General features: G+C 64.4%; 1 protein-coding gene across 1 annotated transcript; it reads right to left on the bottom strand.

Annotated features, from left to right (window-relative positions):
• Positions 1-767: 767 nt before the first annotated feature.
• Positions 768-10,058, bottom strand: ENGASE (endo-beta-N-acetylglucosaminidase). The gene is given in 15 exon segments (XM_070392924.1): positions 768-1,466; positions 1,703-1,817; positions 2,143-2,251; positions 2,667-2,815; positions 3,334-3,524; positions 3,705-3,813; positions 4,153-4,256; positions 5,069-5,234; positions 5,503-5,651; positions 6,295-6,426; positions 6,428-6,453; positions 7,164-7,312; positions 8,295-8,496; positions 8,631-8,698; positions 9,854-10,058. Coding segments are annotated over 15 exon segments (2,175 nt in total). The 5' UTR covers positions 9,940-10,058; the 3' UTR covers positions 768-1,046.
• Between the last annotated feature and the right edge of the window lie 4,211 nt (positions 10,059-14,269).

The raw sequence follows: 14,269 nt of genomic DNA, 5'->3' as shown, positions 1-14,269 counted from the left end.
CACTGGCCTAGGAGGCCTGGGGTGAGGGACCCCAAGAAGGAGGGACTTAAGGCCTTGGTCCCCTGGGGCACTAGAGAGGAGCAGGGTTCCCTGAGGCCATGGGGTGGAGAGACCCCGCCCCCCAGGGAGCTCCACAGCAGTTCAGCCATGGCTGGAGCTCATGGCTGGAGAAGCCACCCCCCCTCCTCCCTCCCCTCCCCTCCCCGGGAGGCCACTGGCCACCTTGGCCCTCGGAGGGAGCAGGGAGGTGCTGGGGAGCGAAGGGAGGGAGAGGAAGGAGCCACAGTGCAGAGGCTGCTGCCCACACACCCCTGCTCACGCCCGGCCCCGGGAGAGGCGAGGGGCTGTGAAGGCAAAGGGAGGCGGTGGACTGGGCTGACACCTGGGCCTCCTGCTCCCACGCCTGGATCCACACTCACCAGGCAGAGGTGGAGCCCCGGTGCAGACCACGCCAGCGCCCCCCATGCCCACCCGCTGGAGAGACGAGCAGGCACAGCCAGTGGCAATGCTCTGGGCCCCGGGGGGGGCAGTGAGCCGGGAAAGCCACAGCCCACGGCGGTCTGCAGGTGCCGCCCTGCTGGCCTGGGCTCCCAGCGCCATCTCCGGGAGCACCCTGCACCCACCCCTCACTGAACCCACGGGCCTCTGCTGGCGTCTGCACCCTCGGCCATGTCCCCAGAGCCTGCTCCGAAGCCCTCCTGCCACAAGGGAAGCTCGTCTCTAATGGTTCCACCTGTGGAATAAAGTCGCCATGCTCAGCACCAGCCTGTTAGGAAACGCCCTTTATGGAATTTTCTGGACTCGACTTTCCCAAATCCTCCCACTTTCCCTGGGAACTGTGTACTGCAGAGAGACTGCACACAGGCAGGGGTCCAGGCACCTAGGGAATCAGCACCCAGCACACCGACTCCTCGGTGTTCCTGTCACCAAGGCCCCACCCGGAAAGGCACGGCCCCAGGTCCTCGGCCGCTGTCTGCACAGTCCACGGCCCCCACGTGCAAGGAGCCCGGCCGTGCGGTGGGCCGGCTTCCGGCTTCGGTGTCCGCTCATGTGCCGGGCACGGAGTACAGCAGGGCCGCCCGGCCCCACTCGGCCTGCGGCACCAGGAACCCCTCCCTGGGAACCGGCTCCACCAGGAACTCCACGCGGCCGTCCTGGCCGGGCCGGGCCTCAGCCACCGCCAGGTCCACGACACGGTACTGGTTGGCAAAAGCCAGGCCCAGGAGTGTGGGCTTCTCCGGGCCTGGGGGCCCCGTGCCGGGAGGGCCACCGCCGGTCCCTGGGCGACAGTGGATCCGGAAGCAGCGGGCGTGGGGCAGGGGGTAGGACCAGTGCAGGGTACAGCTGAGCCGGAGCCCGGCCGGGGGACCCGCGCCTTCTGGGGCCGCCCGCTGCCAGCCGACCCTGGACACGGAGAGGGCCTGCACCTGGGGCAGAGGGCTCAGCAGGCTGTCGGCGTCCACCACCTGGTGGAGAGAAGGCACGGCATGGCTGGGAAGCCCCGGGGGCTCATGGAGCCGCCCCGTGCACCCCACTCCTTGGCATCCCCACCCCGCCTCCCTGAGCCCGAGGGGAGAGGACGAGGGCGCTCAGCTCGGGCGGCGTTCTGCCTGCTGGGCGTTGGGACAGACGCCTCAGCCGAGCCCCCGACGAGGACAAGGATGAGGATGAGGACAAGGACGAGGCACCCCGGACGCCTGACCTGGATCTCCCCGAGGCGACAGACGAAGTCCTCCCCCTCCCGGCTGCCCGGAGCCCGGGAGAAGCTGACGAAGAGGTCCTGCAGGAAGCAGCTGAGCAGGCTCAGCTCGTAGCAGCTGGAGGCCAATGAGACGCGGGTCAGGGCGGTCACAGCCACGGTGGCTCGGGCGCCCAGCTGCTGTCAGAGGCCCGAGCAGCCATGGGAAGGCAGGCCCATCCCGAGTGGACCCTGGTCCGTGGGGAGCCCTGCACCTGAGGGGGGACCACGACCGCGCCCAGGGCGCGTGGGCTGGCTCCCGGGAGCTGCCTGGAGCGTGGGTCAGTCCAGCGCCCTCCATCCCTCCAGTTCTGGGGTTTCTCAACAGGGGCCCTCGCACACCTCAAGTCCCCACCAGCCGGCCGTCCCCGGTGGGGGCCTGGACAGGAAGGAGAGGGACTCACCGCTGGACCCAGCCCCCGCCGAGCTGCTGGCCACAGCGGGCCGCCCACCGGGCCAGCTTGGTGGGGGGCACCCGGAGGGGTCGGGGTCTGTGCCTGGAGCTGGTTTCTGCTGGGAAAGGACACAGGACTTGAGGAAGAGGAGAAGCCACACCAGGAGTCCCTGAGGAGGGCCCGGGGCTGGGCCAGACCCCCGTGGCCCCCAGGGCACGTGGCCTCCCCGACAGGCTGAGGCCGCAGCAGGAGACCAGGGCGGAGCGGAGGCAAGTATGCGGGTGGGTGCTCAGGACAGGCCTCTCCCTGACCCCAAGGTGTCCTCCCTCTCGATGCCACGACCAGCAGGAGGCTGAGAGCCAACCCCCTGCCCTGAGCTGGGCCACAGTGGCGCCATCCCCCCCCCAGAGGCGGATGCCGGGCACTGCCCACACCAGCTCCCCGCACCCCCACCTTCTGGATGCCTCCCCCCTAAAGCATCCCAAGAAGGAAGAGACCTGGGAGGCAGGCAGGAGCCAGCTCGGTCCCCTCACCATTCAACGCCGAGATGTCCCCGACGTAGCAGCTGCCCGCGTCCCCTGTGGTGAGCTCCAGAGCCACTCTGACCTCCGACGTCCCCTCCAGCTTATACACCAGGGACAGGAAGAGCTTGGGGGGCAGCGGGACCTGCAGGGAGAACAACCTGGAGAAGGAAGGTCCTGCGATGAGAGGCCACAGCTGAGAGCCAGGCCGCCAGGCGGGCCACCCTCTCCCTCCAGGGACAGGGCACTGGGGTGGCACCAGCTGCCACGCCCCGGTCCTGCCACGCTGGGGACGGCCGTCCCCCAGGCCAGGCCCCCTCGTGACTGAGAAATCCCTGTTCTGAAGTCCTCCGTATGAGGAGCTAAGAGTCGCCCCACAGGACCAGAGCGTGACGCGGCCGCGGGCTGGGGGCGCGGGGGGCCGAGGGGGGCGTGGGGACACGTCCAGTTTTGCAAGGTGAGTGTGGAGAGGCCGCACAGTGCACAGAGCTCACACTGTGACGCTCAGAACCAGGTCAGGTGGGCGAGTGTGTGTGGCGTGCTTTTTGCTGCAATAAAACCTCCTGGGTTCTGCCCTCTGTCCTCCCCCGGCTCCGCCGCCCAGCTGCCCAGCCAGCGGGTCCACGGGACGACGGGGGAAGCGGAGGACCCGCGCGTCTCCTCCCGCCCAGGCACCTACCTCACAGCGACGTGTCCCACCTCGGGCGGGATCATCCCCCGGATGAGCAGGGAGCTGCCCCCGTTCCAGGCGTCGGCCAGGCAGCTGTGTGTCCTCACCCAGCCCTGCCCGGGCCCCTCCAGCCTGTGCTCCCCAAACAGGGGCTGCGGCTCCTGGGCGCCCGGGTGGTACCAGGGCCCCACCGCCTCCTCCTGGAGAGGAAGCAGGATTGGAGGCGGCTGCGGGCACGCGGCAGGGTGTGCAGGGGGGCGACGGGGAGAAGAGCGCCATCGGCCCCTCGTGAACGCCAGGCCCCTCCTCCCTCGCTCAGGCCCAGAGCCTGGAGAAAAGGGAGCCCCACTGCCCAGCCACCCGGCGTGGGGACCACACACCTGGCCGTAGCAGACCCTGCGGGTGCCCATGCCCAGGCAGAAGGAGGTGACGAAGGGCAGGGAGCAGATGCTGTGGGTGGGCAGGTAGCGAGTCAGCAAACTCCAGAACCTGCAGAGGAAGGGGAGTGGGGGGGGGGGGGGGCAGCTGAAGTCCGGAGCGGAGGGTGCTCGACGCGCCTGAGCCCTCACTGACGCGGGCGCTCCCGCACCCCCTGCAGAGCGACTGCAGCCCCCGGGCCTCGGACACGACGTGTGGGAGGTACACACGTGGGTACAGCCCCTCCCGGGCTCCGGGACGCTCCCCCTGGAAGCAGCCAAGGTGGTTGTCGCTTGTCCCGCCTCCACCAGCGCCGGAGAGCCAGGCCCGAGCCGCTCGGAGAAGCCAGCGCAGCCCCGGGCCTCCCGCCGCCATCAGCCCACACGCAGCCCCGGGCCGGGCAGGACTCACTTGTCCTGGTTCTGGAAGAACTCCGTCTTCTCCAAACACTCGTACACCCAGCCGGGCGCGAACAGGGCCACCGAGAACTCGTGCTGCCGGATCAGCTCCAGCGACTGCGGACACAGCGGTCAGGGACGCTGGGCACAGCAGGACACACCAGCGCCAGGCGGGCCTGGGAAGGAGGCTGGGCTGCCCACCCCCCTCAGCCCCCTGGCTTTCCAGGTTGGTCCCTGTCGTCCACCGGGAACCGGCCGGTGGGCAGGGGTCTGCAGGCGGCGTGCCCACGGCTGCCTGTCTCTCCCCACCTCCCATCATGTTGTCACACGCACAGCGGGAGGCGCGAATCTCCAGTTGGCAGATTAATGGAATCACTTAAGCTCGGTTAAGGAATGGGACCGTCGCCGTGGCACCCAGCAAGGGGCAGGCGTGGCAGCGGGAGCGGGCTGACTCCGTTTAAGTCACAGTAGGCACAGCGGCCCGGTGCCCCGGCAGGTTCTCCTCTCGCTGCCGACAGGACTCCACTTGCTGGAGCCTCACCAGTTGCTACAGCGGCTCCCAAACGGAGGTGCCGCCTCCATCCTCAGCCCCGAGCTGCCCGTGACGTGACCCTGCTGTCCCCGAGTCACCGGCGGTTGTGATGCCAGCTCAGCGAATCGCCCAACAGGAGGCAGAGGGGACCTGGCACCGGGCCCGGGCACCTCCAGGGGACATACCATCTGACCGGAGAGGTGGGCGGCAGCTAGGCCTCTGGGGCCCAGCTTGGCCCCAGGCAGGTCACCGTGTTCCCTGGTGCCTCGGTTTCCCATCTGGGAAGGGTAACTGCGCCTGTCTCCCCCCGGAGGGGAGCGGGGATGCACGGCCCACAGCCAGCGGGGGCCTCAGGGAGGCCACTGCCCCCACCCCAGCCTCCAGGGCCACCACCCACCTTGTTGGTGTCAAATCGGCCACCCACGACGTTCCCCCGGGCGAACACGTCCACTCCCACGTAGACGTCGGCCCGGCGCCTCCCGGCCGGGCCCCGCATGCGCACCAGGTGCTCCTCCCCCCAGTTATAGTTGGTGAAGATGCCGTCACAGCAGTCGAAGAAAACCCTGCGAAGTGGGGAGGGGCCGAGGTGAGGGCCCGTGGTCTCCTGGTCTCCACCATCTCTCCCCGCCCAGCACCTGCATCCACTCAACCACGGGCCGTGGGCAGCCTCCCAACCGGGAGCAGGGGCCGGCCCATCACCGTGGCCTACAACCCCTGCACAGCGCCTGGCGACCAGGCGACTCTCGCTGCTGATGGCCAGGTGGCCGGAGACTCTGCGTCCCCCTCGCCACCCCGCAGCCGTGTGCGTGTGCCACCGCCCTGGGGGCTCACCTGTTTTGTTCGTTCAGCTCGTCCTGCCACCTGAGCTGCCCGCTGCTCACCACGCTGTCGTACCAGAGCACCAGGCCCCCCGGGACCTGCTGGTGGAGCTGAGTGGTCAGGTACCACAGGAAGCGGGGCGTGTTCCTCACGGCGGCCGGCTGCAGGGGGGCGAAGACAAGACCCTTGTGAGGCCCCGAGGTGTTTGTCAGAGGGCCTGGCGCAGGATAGACTGGACACCGAACCCCACCAAACAGCCAGGGTCCCAGAAGCCGTCCACCCCACAGCCCCCGAGAGCGGCCCAGCCAGACATCTGCTTTCCTCTCTGAAGCAGGAAGGACGCGGACACAGTGGCCAGGAAAGATAAACACCAAGAGAAAGGAGGGTGTTGGGAGAGGAAGCCACACACAGCCCAAGCCAAGCAGAGATGGAGGAGGAGGAGGAGGAGGAGGAGGAGGAGGAGGAGGGGGGAGGAGGAGGAGGAGGGGGAGGAGGAGGAGGAGGGGGAAGAGGAGGAGGAGGGGGAGAAGAAGGAGGAGGAGGAGGAGGGGGAGGAGGGGGAGGAGGAGGAGGAGGGGGAGAAGGAGGAGGAGCGGGGGGAGTCCACTGGAAGGAGCCAGAGAAGCAAAGCTCAGCCATACAGGGAGCCTGGACAGGAGCTGGCTCTCACTGGGAAGCGAGAAGCGGCCCAGCTGCTGTCATGGGGAGCCGGAGAGCCGGCCTGGGTGTGGGCAAGGGGACGGGAGGACACCCCGAGGCAGCAGAGGCTGGGCCTGGAGGCAACACGAGAAAGGCCACGCTCACACTCAGAGAGTTCTCGATGTTGATCAGCCAGCCGTCAAAGTGCAGAAACTGGGCCAGCAGGACCAGCCGGTCCGCCACCGCCTGGAACGAGCGTTCATCCCCGGCCAGGAAGGCTTCGCACAGCTGTCCCCCCCTCTTTCCACTCGGTGATGAAAGTGCCTGCGGGGCGGAGAATGAGGTCAGGCCTGGAACCCCCCCTTCCGACCGACGCCTCCCAGTGCGCAGGTCCCTGCACCAGCAGCACCGCTGTGGCCACTGTGAACCAGACACGGGGCAGGCGTGGATGTGACTCGCAATGAAGGACCAGATGGGGAAGCTTGAGAAACTGCTGCACCCAGGGGTCAGCCGCCACCTGATTTTTGGGTTGCTGTTTGTTTGTTTGTTTGTTTGTTTGTTTGTTTTGGATTCCTCATCCAAGGATATTTCTCTTCTCCATTGATTTTTTTTTTTTTTTTAAGAGAGAGAGTGGAAGGGAGAGGGAGAGACAGACAGAAGAGAAACATCGATGTTGAGAGAGACACATCCAGGCACTCGTCCAGGGCCGGGGATCAAGCCCGCAACCAAGGTACAGGCCCCTGACCAGAACCAAACCCGGGACCCTTTGCCCGTGGCTGACTCTCCATCCACTGAGCCACGCCGGCCAGGGCCCACCCTTCGCCTGCCTGTTGTCTGTGCGGGCTACTCACTGTCTTAGCAGCAGCTCAACAGCGACCCAGCGGCCACAAAACTAAAGATATTCATCTGCTTCCCAGCACGAGTCTGCCTCCACCGGTCCCCACCTTTCCGGGCAGCCCGCAGGCCCGGCGCTCTCCCCAGCACAGCCAGCCCCGTCATCGCGGGTCACCGGCAGGCGCAGCCTCAGCTCTTACCCAGCACGCGGACCCCGTGCCTGTGCGCGGCATTGGTCCAGCCCACCGGGGGGACGGTGACCAAGTGGTGGCTGAAGTACACGAAGATGTCGATGTACTGCCAGTGGTAGAAGGTGTAGGGGCTCTCGGCCGCTGAGCCCTGAATGAACCTGGGGAGGAACAGAGCCAGGTCAGGGCCGGGACGCGGGATAAGGACTCAGCGGCCTCCAGGTGAGAGCAATCATAAGTGACGCCTCTCCGGGGGGCCCGTCCGTCGACACCGACCAAAGGCCTGCTGTGTGCCGGGCACCCACAGACACCAACCACGCCACCGTCCTGAGGGCAAGCTTTCTCAGCAGCCTACGCTTCCCTAAGTGTGTTCCGTGGAACCCTAACTCCTCAAGGGAGGACGGTTATGGGCTGTAGCATAGGGCTGTCACGGGGGGAAAATGTCCCACAGGCTGTGCAGCCTTCGCCGTCAGCTCCTCGATGCCCAGAGGAACACAACAGCAGGAAATAGAGGCAGAAGGATTCGTGCAAAAGCTCCAGGTGTCCGGCGTCCTGCTCTGGTGGAGGCAGCAGCACCTCCCGGACAGTGTCCCTGCGGGGGAGGCACCCGGTTTCGTCAGCCACTCCCGCCCCCTGGATGGCCAGCTCTGCTGCAAGCCTTCCTGGCATGGCTGCCCGGGACTGTTTTCTGGGCGGTGGAGATCTGTGCGCTGATGGGGCAGCAAACGCCCCTGGTTGGGGGTGGGAGAGGCATGTGCAGACCTGCCCGCAAAGGCTGCACAGCCTGTGGAACATTTTCCCTGGTCAAGCCTGCAAGGCCAAAGCCAGGGGGCAAAACGGAGTCAGAGCCCAGGGAGGGAAAGAGAGCAAGTCATCGGGGGAAGAGCCAGGTTTCCGGCCAGGCTCTGAGGGGGGTGCCCAGCTTCGGTGCCCCGGCCAACGGGCAGGATTCAGGTGCAGGCAGAATGGGATGGGCTCAGAGCCGGCAGAGGCCTGGCTACCCCCGACCCACCCCCTCTTCTTCCACGTACAACACCGAGGCCTGCGCTGCTCTCCGCCCGGCTCCGGCCTCCCCAGCCTGGCCTTTCTGCCCTCCCTCCCCTCCAGCCCGTCCACCAGGCGATCTCCTCGCAATGTGCTCACCTGTCATCCAGGTACCCGCCCATCATGTCATGGCAGAGCAAGGTCCGGGGCCGCCCGCTGCTCAGAGGGGGCTGCCGGTCCTGGGCGGGCACCAAGGCCACGTTGAAGCTGTCCTCCACGCCGGGCGTCCACGCCAAGAGCTCCTCCAGTGACGACAAGTAAAAGCTGATGGGCTTGGTGGTGTCCTTGTCATAGTATCTAACTGGTCAGAAGAGGAAGCAGAGGGAACGAGGGGATTATTCATGAGAGAACCTGAGGCAGGAAGTGGTAGCCCGGCCGGAAGCCCAGGAGTGAACTCAGGGACTCGAATGAGCTGAGCGCCTCGGGGCGTCTTACCTGGCAAAGGGTCCGGGGTGAAACGGACCACTTCACGAAAGACTGCTTCCTCCTGAGCCTCCTCGGTTCTAGGCAAAGAGGGACTTTTTAAGTTTTTTTCTAAGTAAAAGGGGAAAGAAAAAGAACGCTCAGAAGCGAGTGGACCAGGCCCCATCCTGGCTCGTGGAGGGAGACAGTCACAAACAAACCATGGACACGTGCATCGTCAGCAGCATCATCAGCAACAGGCAGGGCCTCTGCTTGGCCCAATGTGCCCCCCCCCCCGCTGTGATGAACACCGGACCCTCCTATCACCCGGCAGAGGCCAAAGAGACACACCTCACAGGTTTTGCTATAGCCGAGGAGCAGGACAACTCCGAGAACTAGGAAGTTAAGGGCCTGAGAAAGCAGGGGCCAAGCTTCCTCTACCGTCCACATTTCCCTAAGTGTGTTCCGTGGAACCCTAACTCCCCAGGGCAGGGATGCTATGGGGTATTACACAGGGTCCTCGTGGAGGGTTGCTCTGGGGAAAATAACACTGTTGCGACACTGAGTCAGAAAACCCTGGATAAATAAGCAGTTTTCATTTTTAAAAGGGTTTCTCCTTTCCAGAGCAGCAGCGAGAAGGCGCTGCAGCTGCCATTCACTGGCCCTGGACTTCACAGTCGGTTCATTCGGGGGCGTGTACCATCTGCCAGGTCCGAGAATGGCCGGAAGAAGGAAGCCCCAGCCGAGGGCATGTCCTCCCTCCCAGGCCTCGGTGCCTTTGCCCATTCTGGCCCCTTAAACTGGGGAAAGCTACTTCAGCTATGGAGCTACTTGCTGTCCTAGCAGCTCAACAGCGACCAGCGCTCAAAGCTGAAGACATTTACGCCGCTTCCGGCCAGGTCTGCCATCGCTGACCTCGCCTATCATGGCTGGACGCTCCTTCTCCTGCTCCCCCGCTGAAATCTCCCTCCTCCCTCCAGATCCAAAGTCCCCGCTCCGCCAGCACCGCTTCCTGTCCCGCACGGACTCCGATGCACCCCAACCTGCTTCAGCGGCCGGCCCAGCCGGGTACAGGCGCCTCCCAGGACCCCGGCCCAGCGGCGCGGGCATCATGGACTCAATTCACACGTGGGACGCGGGGGCGTCCGGAGACCTGGGTGCGAGGCGTGCAGGACCAGCGCACGGGAGGCGTGGGGTCCGGAGGCTGCTGTCCGCAGCCCGAACCTGCCTGCCCACCGACTGCCCGGCCTCCGCACCTCCTCCGCGGCCGCGGCTCGCGCTGCTCCTCCGGAATCGCCGGTGCAGGCGAGTGAGGTTCGCGCGGCACCCGGGGCGCCTCCATGACACCGCGCCTGCCGCCACCCACAGCCGCCACCGGCCAATCGCACGCCCGGGCCCGCCTCGGTGGCCGCCCGCCGGCCAATGGGAACCGTGCGACGCGGCTGTGCTGCTCTAACTGGGCTCCGGGGGCTCGGGGACCGCGCTCTAGGCTGTGCCGGCGCCGGGACGGGACCTTATAGCCAGAGGCGAGCCGGGGGCGGGGCAGGAGGGGCGGGGGCCGGCGGCAAGAGGGGCGGGGCCAGTGCGCCTGGGCTGTATAGTCAGAGGAGGGGCTGGGGGCGTGGCCTGAGGGGCGGGGCCTGGGGCGGGGCCGGCTGGAGTCGGGCTGTGGCCCGGCGGGCGCGGAGAGCCGCGGGGGCCTGGGTCTGAGCCCGGGCGCCCTGAGTTTCCTGTGCGCGAACCCTCCTGTCCTCACCACCCTCCTCCTTCAGAGGCGCGTCCGTCCGGAGGTCACGAAGTCAGCCATAGAGCTGAGATCCGAGCTCAGTTCTGATCCCTGTTCCCAATCTTCAAAAAACGGCGAAACCCGCTTCTCATTTGGGTGTGCATGCGGCCAAGTGTTAGAGGCTTTATTCTCCTCGTTAGCACAGGAGCCAGGCACGTCACAACCTGTCCGAAAGACAGTCGTAGAAGAGACCTGGGTATAGATCAGGAATATTGAAATAAATAGGCAACTCAGGCAGGACTCGATTCTTCTGGCGGGGAGGGGGGCGGTCCCGGACCTGTGGACAAGTGAGTTCGCACATTGTGGAAAGATGGGGATGTGAGCAGGGATGTGGGAGTCCATGGGACACAGCTTCCCTGTGCTCCGAGGGCCCCAGCTCGCCGGGCCTGGAGCACCCAGAGCTGGCGTCGCCCCACATTGTGGGCACAGAGTTCGCAGTAAAGGCGGGAGGAAGGGGCCTGAGCCGCAGGAGGACGGGACCAGGGAGGCCAGAGATCAGCTTCATCTTTACCAGCCTATTGCCTTTTTGCATCTAAGAAAACACCTGTGAAACATCCGGGTAACAACTGCTCTTCAGAACACAACAGATGGCACCGGGCGGAAAGCACAAGTTCCCTCATTGTTCTTGTTCTGTCCTGTTCATTGTCCGCTGTGAACGACCCTGTGCCCACCTGTGTGAAAGGAGCATGTGTCCATCATTTCACTCCATCCAATCCCAGAGCTCCCCGCGTTGCTTTCTCCCGCCTCCCTAATCTATCACCAATGGATTTCACGTGACCCACTTACGTCTCCACCTTCGATGGTAATTTCTACAACAAGGTGAAAAGCTACCTTCTCCGGCGCATTATCCTAATGCCTTGAGATCCTGCTCCCTGGCGATTGTCGACCGTTTGGCTCAAATAAACTCACAAAAATTCTTTTCAGTTTTGAATGCTTTTTGCATTAACTTGGTCATGTGAATGAGGGGGTGGGGCCATGCGAACATGGGGGCGTGGCCACGTGAATGAGGGGGATGGGGTCACTTGAACTTGGAGGAGGGTCCTGTGAGGACCGAGGCTGAGATTGAAGGGATGCGGCCAGGAGCCAAGAAGCCCCGGGAGCCCCCAGCAGCTGAAGAGGCAGGAGGGACCCTCCCAGGGAGCCCAGCCCCCGACACCCCGATTTCAGATTCTGGCCCCAGAACGGGGAGAGCCCCTGTTCCGCCAGTCTTAGTCAACGGAGCAGCAGCCCCAGGAAACGGGCCCTTCCTTGCCCCTCCTTGTGGGGCTTTGAGCGGGTTCCAGAACAGCTGACCCCTGTGCCCCACAGGGGGACCCCCAGACCTCTCACTGCGGGGCTCACAGGGAGCCCCATCCCTGTGTCTGTGCCTCGGCCCTGCCTCCCGCTCCCGGGGGGGCTCCTGGGCAGTGAGTGCAGTGGGCACAGCTGGCGGCTGCTGGGAGGGAAAGCGCAGCCACGTGGCTCAGGTCTCCCCAAATGAACTTGGCCAGGAAGGGCCTGGCGGCTGAGAGCTGGACCCGTAGGCCCTCCTGGGTGTGAGCCTGCAGCTCTGCGGCCAGCTGGCTGGCTTTCACCCTGGCCTCTCCTGGGAAGCTGCCGGCGGTGGAAGAGGAGGGAAGCAGGAGCTGGGCGGGGAGAGGGGCAGGAGCTGCCTGTTCTCAGAGCTCCACGGGGAGGACCCAGAACCTGGAACAGGAGGAGGGTCGGAGGGTACAGCAGGGGAGAGGAGGTTTCAACACTTGCTGCCTGGATGGGGGGAGGGGGGTGCCTGGCAGGAATGGCTTCATGTGAGAGGGCACATGTGTGGGTGAGTGAGCGAGTAAGCGTGTGCACACATGTGCACAGGCGGGGGGCGGGGGGGGGGGGCTCATAGGGACGCAGCTGGCCCGCATCCTCCGCCCACGCTGACGACGGCCTCTTTATTATCCTTGTGGACTTTGAACTTTAAAAGGCCCAGGGCTTCCATAAACCTGAGCTGAGCATGGGAACGATGACTAAGGCCTTGGCCAGGCTGCGGGAGGACCGGTCACTCGGGAGCAGGGGACCGTGGTCCCAGGAGGACAGAGAGCGCAGAGACCCGGGCAGTTTGCAGGGGCGTCCAGCTCGGCGCCTGTGTCAGGTGAGCACAGAAGATGCAGGGCCATTGTTTGGGCTGCATCGAACCAGGTGTTCCCAGCGCTCACCTGCAGGTGAGAGGTGACCATAAATCAACAAACATTCCCTCCTTAGAATGAAACATCGTCCTTAGACTTTAAATGGGCCTCCAGCCCTGGCTGGTTTGGCTCAATGGATAGAGCATCAGCCTGCAGACTGCGGGGGGGCAGGGGGGGGGTTCCCGGGTTTGATTCTGGTCAAGGCCACGTACCTTGGTTGCAGGTTCCTCCCTGGCTCGGGCCCTGGTCGGGGCTCGTACAGGAGGCAACCCATCGATGTGTTTCTCTCACATCAGTGTTTCTCTCTGTCTTTCCCTCTCTCTTCCGCTCTCTCTAAAAATCAATGGAAAAATATCCTCGGGTGAAGATTAAAAATAATAACAACATAAAAGTAATAATAAATGGTCCTCAGGTCCTGCTCCGTCTCTGGGGGGAATGGGCCAGGGCCGCCCTTCTCCGCTCCTCTCAGTAGGTTGGCCTCTGGTCTAGGAGGCAGGGAGGCACAGGGGGGAGCCGGGCCGCTGCACTGGCCCATTAGCTCTCTGCCCAGCAGGCCCTGTGGCTACCGGTCTCTCTGGGGATCAAGATGAACCTGGAGGTCCCCACGGGGCTCCAGCCCCTTCCCCCCGAGGCCTGGTTGGGCCCCTGAGAGCCCTAGACTTGGAGGGTTTGCAGGTAGAGCACAGGACACCCAATTAGATTTGAATCCCAGATAAACAGCGAACGAAACCTGGGGACACACGCTTACATAAGCAATCACTCTCGCTTGTCTGAAATGCCAGTTGAGCCGGGTCCCGTATTGGCTAAACCTGTCAGCCCTCCCTGTAAGTCCACGCCTCGGCCTCGCTGCAGGCCGCCCTGCAGGCCTCTGTCCACCCGAGCGCAGGCACCAGGTGGGCTCGGGAGAGCTGACCTCCACTGTGTCACCAGCCTGGCCTTGCAGGTGGCCTCGGGTTACCTGCATTGGCTGCTGCGCCTGCCACTCAGCCTGGCCCAGCGAGGGCGTCTGGGCTCACAGCTGCCTGTGCTGCCTTCCTCCAGCCTCTCCCTTCCGGCCTCCCACGATGTCCCGGAACCAGAAGCTGAAGCAGGTGGAGTGGCCATCACCGGCACCTGCTCCAGGGCTGTTGCTACGGGGAAAGGTGAGGCCGGAACTATTGTTCCCAATGTCCCCTCTCGCCCCTTCCTTTAGGGAGAGAAGCCTCGCCATTTATTTATTTTTTAATATATATTTTAATTGATTTTTTTTACAGAGAGGAAGGGAGAGGGATAGAGAGTTAGATGAAAGAGAAACATCGATCAGCCGCCTCCTGCACACTCCCTACTGGGGATGTGCTCGCAACCAAGGTACATGCCCTTGGCCGGAATAGAACCTGGGACCCTTCAGTCCGCAGGCCGATGCTCTATCCACTGAGCCAAACCGGTTAGGGCGAAGCCTCGCCATTAGCTGCCCGCCGGCTGCCCAGGTGAAGACAATGTCCCCAGCAGCCCTGGCAGCTTACAGGGTCCATTTGAGCAAGTTCTACTTCAGCCACGGACGGAAGTGACTGGAGTGGCTGTGGTGGTGGTGGTGCCTGCAAAACAGAGGGGGCCCTCCACCTGTGAGCACAGACTCGCTCCACCACGCTACACGGCAAACTGTCATGATACACAGCAAACTGTCATGATACACAGCAAACTGTCATGATACACGCAAACTGTCATGATACACGGCAAAACTACCACGCTACCGG

This window comes from Myotis yumanensis, unplaced genomic scaffold (genome assembly GCF_028538775.1).
Source record: "Myotis yumanensis isolate MYYU_CA2020_CCGP unplaced genomic scaffold, mMyoYum1.0.hap1 SCAF_16, whole genome shotgun sequence".
NCBI lineage: Eukaryota > Metazoa > Chordata > Mammalia > Chiroptera > Vespertilionidae > Myotis > Myotis yumanensis.
The sequence above is the reverse complement of the archived record's forward strand: the minus strand, read 5'-3'. Positions and strand labels throughout refer to the sequence as shown.